The sequence below is a fragment of the Coffea arabica genome, chromosome 3c (genome assembly GCF_036785885.1).
Source record: "Coffea arabica cultivar ET-39 chromosome 3c, Coffea Arabica ET-39 HiFi, whole genome shotgun sequence".
Lineage (NCBI taxonomy): Eukaryota > Viridiplantae > Streptophyta > Magnoliopsida > Gentianales > Rubiaceae > Coffea > Coffea arabica.
This window is the reverse complement of record NC_092314.1, coordinates 41527136-41533722: the sequence shown is the minus strand read 5'-3', so window position 1 is coordinate 41533722 and position 6587 is coordinate 41527136. Positions and strand designations below refer to the sequence as shown.

Sequence of the window (6587 nt, the reverse complement as noted above, 5' to 3'; positions counted from 1 at the left end):
TTATGCACACTTCAATAATCATTTTGATCATATAGTTTTCATTAATTAGACTATATGATAAAACAAATGGTGAAATTGCAAATAATAAAAAACGGAGTGCAAATAACATTTTCCTAAGTAAGAAGCATAGTTATTAAACTCGACCCGGCTCGGCGGTTCAACCGGTCAACCCGGTGAACCGGCCATGAAACCAGGCCGGGTTCTTAATAAGATCGTTTCTGCATTGAATCCGTTGACTTTTCAACAGATCGACGGTTGAACCGGTTAACTCGGTTGAACCGACCGATTTTACGAGGAACCTGGTTTACGGAAAAATTTTATAAACATTGCTAGAATGGAGATTCGAACGCGTGACCTCATGCAAAGAAGTAGACTACCATTATCGCCAGACTAGTCAACCATTTTATTAGTTATTTTGTTCTTATACTATATATTAGAGTCTTATTCTTATTTTATTTCTCCAAAACAAAATTTATTTGGAATCTTTTAATAATATTTTTATTATTCCCTGAACTCTATAAATTATGAAATTGGCTTAAAAAGAACATATTACACAAATCATTTTAAAGGCAAATATTATTCTTAATAAACTTTTGCACTTAAAATTTATAAATAAACTAGATAATTACACTTAGATAAAATTTTATACTTGAAGTTTGGTGGATTACTAATTAAATTTAGGTTGTTAATTCTTATAAAAATTAATGAATCTATAATAAATTAAACTAACTGAATATTTATTATGCATAAAAATTATAAAACATAATATTTAAATATATGTAGTGACCCACTAGTTGGACCACTCACTCACCGGTTGAACCAGTAACTCGTTGATCCACCTCTTTCACCGGGTTCCTCCCCAGGCCGGATTTAATAACTATGGTAAGAAGTGGCTTCCATGCCTTTCTAATTTAAATAAATAAGAAGTGCTCCATTTAGATAGGAATTTGGTTTGAAGTTTATTAGTGGGAGGGTAAATAAAGAGAAAACATTACCAAGCTTAGTAAAAGTAAAAAGTAAATGATAATATTTTATCTTTTAACTTAGTAATCCCAAGTAAAAGGGCAAAATTCAATAGAAAACAAAAAGGAAATAATGTCGTGGATTTAAAAAATCAACAATGGTACCATTCATGAAATCTAAATTATGAAATCACTAAATAAAAAACAAAGTACTACTGGCCTTTTAACGTGGAATTTTTTTTTTGAAATATTCATTTTTGATAAAAATAATGATAATAACAACACCAATTCTAACAAAAAATTTTAAAAAAGTAACATTATAGTTTAAGAGAAAAATATAGAACATGCGACCCTAAAATACTACTTAATTTGTAAATATCTAGCCCAAATTTGACCCTGATTAGATTTGAATAAGAGTGCAAAACCCAAAAATTAAGGATAACTTTTGGTATCATTAATTATTTTATGTATTCTTATTGCTGTCTTCATATGTAAATATTATTTGCTATGTTAAAACATATATATATATATATTGATTGTAGTACTTGAGCATATTATAGATATTATCAGTTTTTCATTTCTATTTTTAGATACTAATAATTGCAACCATTGTAATCAATTTTCAATTGGGAAAATGGCCAATTTACTCCCTAAACTTTTTTTTACTATCAATTTAGTCCCCACTTAATTTTTTTGACCAATTTAATCCCTATACTTATTTATCGGTTCCAATTGAGGAACATCGCAGCGGCGCCACCTTATAATTTCGATGAAACTTCTAATTAAGCAATTAAACAGGGGCATTTCGGGTACTTCACTGATGGGCAGTAAAATAAGAAATAAAATAGAAGGAAAAACACAAAACCAGTGAGAAAAACCGGACTGGTGTGTTTGGAGCCGTGAATGTGGCACATAACATGCTGGGAGCTCTGTTTTCAAACTCGGACCGGACCGGCCGGTCGAACCGGTTGAACCGGGAACCGGCCAGGTAGCCGGTCCGAGTCACATTAGAAAACCGGAAATTTAAAACCCGGTCAAAGCCGGTCAAAAACCGGGTTTGACCGGGTTTGACCGGGAAAAAACCGGTTTTTCCGGTTCAACAGTATTTTTTTAAAAAAAAAATTCAAACTTTTTAATATTATGTTTTGACCCCCTAAATTGTTAAAACTTATTGATATACCTCAAATATTTGATACTTTATAAATATTGTCCTAAAATTTGATGTTATTTTTCAATTAAATTCATAATTTTAATTCTAAACTTGTTAATATTTATTAAATAATATAAATTGCTACTTGATTGTTCTAATTTCTTTGTATTTTCTTGTTAAATATATTTGAAACATCAAATATATATGAATATGCCTTTATTAATATCAATATATTATTAGATATTATATATATAACATTTTAATTTTAAAATAATTTTTATTTATGACGTCATCCGGTTCGACCCCTATCGACCCCCGGTCGAACCCATTGACCCCTGACCCCTGACCTCGGCCGAGTCGCTATCCGGTCCGGTTCTGAAAACATAGGCTGGGAGGGACTATTCCGTCGTACATAGGCCGCCGGTTAATGTACCTTAAAGAGAAAACAAAGTCCTTTAAGAAGTAATGAGCTGCTTGAATTCTTTCAGGAGATTGCCTGACATTGTTGAATGTACGGAGTGCTTCCTCTTCAAAATTTCTTTATTTGCTGGTTTTGCGGCTTTTGCCTTCTGTGCGCGTAAAACAATGCTCTGTAATTGATGCACAAATGGGGTACAGACTTTAGGTTGCCAAGAGTACTGGCAACTATAAACACAGACCAAAAATAACTTTCCAATGGTGAACGTCCGACGAGTTTTGGCCTGCCAACATTCGACAACCGCCAGAATTGTTTGCCAGCTAGGCCAACGCAGCGCCCTGCTACTCAGTGTAAGGCATTCTTGTCTAAGAAATTCACTGCAGTGCATTCAAGTGTCATCCATTTATTCCGACCTTGTCCCCTCCACCACCTTCATCTCCAGTGTCGGTGCCCTTATCGCCTCCTCGCCCTCATTTTTCCTCTCCTCCACCGCCAGTTTATACACCCCCATCACCTTTACCACCCCCACCGCCACCTGTTTACTCTCCTTCTCCACCGCTTTCTCTGCCACTGCCGGTTTATTCTCTGCCACTTCCTCCTCCCTTACCCCCTCCACCTTCTTCTCCTCTTTCCTCACTGTCTCTACCTTCTCCTCTTCCGCCACCACCTCCTCCATCTTCTCCTCCACCTTCTCCCCCTCCTCCATCTCATCCACCGCCATCTCCAGCTCCTTCTCCAGCTATCTCATCACCTCTACCTTTCCCTCCATCTCCTTCGCCGACTCCGCCATACTGTGTGTGCTTACCGCTACCTTTACAACCAAATTCTCCACCACCTCCTCTATTCTCTCCACCACCTATCCCGTAATATTATAATTCACCACCTCCTCCGCCACCAAATTCATCCCCACCTCCACCACCAGTGTACATTTACTCATCACCGCCCCCCACCACTTGTACACTCGCTACCTCCACCGCCAGTTGTGCACTCCCCGCCTCCACCTCAATCACCTTCACCACTACATTGTATAGAACCCGTCCACCACCATCACTACCGCCTTGTATAGAACCCCCCGATCACCACCCCTTGATTAAATCTCTTTGATTTGTTATGTTAATAGGTTAATGAAGTTCGGTGGGTTTTTCTTGCTATAAAAATGTGTTGGTAAATTTTTCCTTCTATTTTACTTCTTATTTTATTGTCCATCAGTGAAGTACCCGAAATACCCCTGTTTAATTGCTCAATTAGAAGTTTCATCGAAATTATAAGGTGGCGCCGCCGCGATGTTCCTTAATTGGAATCGATGAATAAGTATAGGGATTAAATTGGCCAAAAAAATTAAATGAGGACTAAATTGACAGTAAAAAAAAGTTTAGGGACTAAATTGACCATTTTCCCTTTTCAATTTTATAATTTCATTATGACAGGTAAAGTTAAATATCGCAGGGATATGAATTTAGAGGTTGGGTATGGGGGTAGGAGGGAGAGAAGAAAATGGTGAGGAGTTAAAAAGTGGCGAGACAGGTTGAAGGAGAAATGTGAGTTACAAGGATGGGCGGAGAAGGGAGAGAAGAAGAAAGGAGATTGCAGAGATATGACAGAAATGACGAAAAAAAAATAGAGAGAGTGATACCATGATAGAAAATACGAAAGTCGTAGAAGGCATCTAATGACTAGCTGGCGGATAAGAAAATAGGGAAATATGGTGATTTTTAATAATTTTAAGAACTCTAAAAACATACATTACCGAGATTTTTTTTAAATATACGTTAAAGTTTATGAAAAATGCTAATCTAAATGCAGTCATCAATTTTAGCGGTACAAGATATGAGAAAGATTTTTTTTCTAAAAATGGAAGAAAATAAATTGGTTATAATTTATTTTTTTATATTATAAGTTTTGATATATAGGTATAACATAATATATTTTGTCGGATACCGATAAATTGATTTTTTTTTTTAGAAAACTTTTCTCATCTCACCAATCAACCTAACCCTCTCCTTAAATGTGTTAACAATTCCACTATCATGTAAATCATTATAAATTAAAATTTTTCAACATGTTAAGCATACACTTCTTTAAATTTTTCAATCTATATATATTATTCTGTACCACAATATATAAATATATACAATGTTATTTTGATTTGAAATATAATCTGTGCATAGCACGGGTCAAAATACTAGTAAGGTGAAATTAAGGATGTCAGGGGCACAAGGAGCACAACCAAAGGAGTCCTATACGGCTACAACGTATGAATCAAAAGATGTAGGAGAGAACAAGCCCAGAACCAACCTTTATTCCAAGGAGGATGAGGGCTATATTGAGGTTGATAAAATTCAGGAGAAAGTAGAGGATCCTGTGGGCAAGGGAGGTCCTGTTTTTGGCGCTGGCAAGCATGATGACAAGGAGGACTTGGGTGTTACTGGAACTGGTTAATTAATTAGTATGCATGGTCTTTTTTGTTCCTTCTTTTTATGGGAAAGCTGGGGGTTTCTGATAAGTTCTGATAGTTTCTATGGGTGTAAATCTTTAATCTAGACTCTTCCATTTGTTTTTCATGGTTTTTTGATCATCGTATTTGGTCTTAATTTTGTATAAAAAATTGATTCCCTGCACTCAGAAGAATTTGTTTTGGTAACGGAGTTCTGATGTAACTCGTGTATTGGAAGTTATCATCAGTTCCACTTCCTTCTAATGAAGTTTGCAATCACCTCTGCTTTCCTTGTCTGCGAGTTGAATTCTCTGTAAAGTTGGACATGATTTTTTTTCCCCCTCTCTGATAGCTCCTGGGCTTCATTGTGTTGTCTCGGAAACAACATTTAATTTCTTGGATGGTAAGTTCCTGGCAACAACCAAAGTTGACAAAATCTGGGTAGGATCCTACCTGAATATGCTTTCCATGTCATGGATGATGTGTTGAATGGATTATAGATTTGTCTAATCTTGTGGATTAATTAGTCTTCTCTGATCTCATTAGCCTATACGGGCCTACATCATTGATACCAAATCAACATCATTAAGCATAAATTACAGTCACTAATTTGCTGTTTTAGGAAGGAAATGTATGTTGTTGCCTCTCCTGGCCATGTCCATTTCAGCTGAATAACAAGTTTCATTGGAATTCTTTTCTTGCCAAGCGTTAATTCTCTGAATCTGCTGCGTGCAAAAAGATCCTCTACTATTGTGGCAGCTCACCAAACAGTAGAAAGAGACTGTTTTCTTCTCCAAATAGAACACTTTAGCTTCTTGCTGAATAGACAAAAGTGGTTGTCTAACTCTAACGTGATAGTACTTTCAAATGAAATCCAAATCTGTTGTTTTTTAGTGGTTTTGATTCTTCGAACATATGGAAATTTTCTACCCGCTGTGTTCCATGACTTGATTTTTGTACCCAAAAGAATGAAAGACTTCAGTCCACAAAAGAAACAGATAAAGGAATGAAAACGAAGAAATGAAGAAAGGGAGCAGGCTAAATACTTTTGTGTTTAAGCATCTCATGTTCTTTTCTCATATTGACAAATTGTCCACGGGAGAAAATTGAAGCAGCGGAGTTAGGACGTCCGACACACTACTATTTGCGAGGAGAATGAAATGACACTTTGACAAAGCCAGCATTTAAGGGGTTTAATAAGTTAGAAGAAGAATGAATTAGTACACAAAAACTCATGACTAGTATGAAATAGAATAATTTTTTTTGTAAAATAGTCTAGTCTGCTGCTGATTTGAGCAGAATTTTTATGCACGGCAAGGCACTGTGAACAGAAAAAAAAATGTGGGATTTTTCAGGCAGGAAACTTTTGGTGCAAAAGGACCTAACTGGTCCAAATCACTTGCAGAATACAAGGCAAGCTTGTCATTCAAAATTGAGGAATATACAATTTGACGTAGAGCCATACAAGGCTTGAAATGTGGACCAAATTGTTTGAACGTTCAAAGTTAGCTGAGCTGTTGAAGCTTTTAAGTTTTCCGGGTTATGTTTGTCCAATGAATGATGCTAAAGACTGTAATGATTGCTATCTGAGAAGTCCGTAGATTGAGAAGAAGTCCAGGCATG

The 6587-nt window shown here is 36.0% G+C and overlaps 1 protein-coding gene across 1 annotated transcript; it reads left to right on the top strand.

Annotated features, from left to right (window-relative positions):
- Positions 1 to 3668: 3668 nt before the first annotated feature.
- Positions 3669 to 5243, top strand: LOC113735295 (uncharacterized). The gene has a single exon (XM_072082767.1). It carries the CDS (start codon positions 4733 to 4735, stop codon positions 4967 to 4969), a length of 237 nt encoding a protein of 78 aa, XP_071938868.1. The 5' UTR covers positions 3669 to 4732; the 3' UTR covers positions 4970 to 5243.
- The last annotated feature ends 1344 nt before the right edge of the window (positions 5244 to 6587 follow it).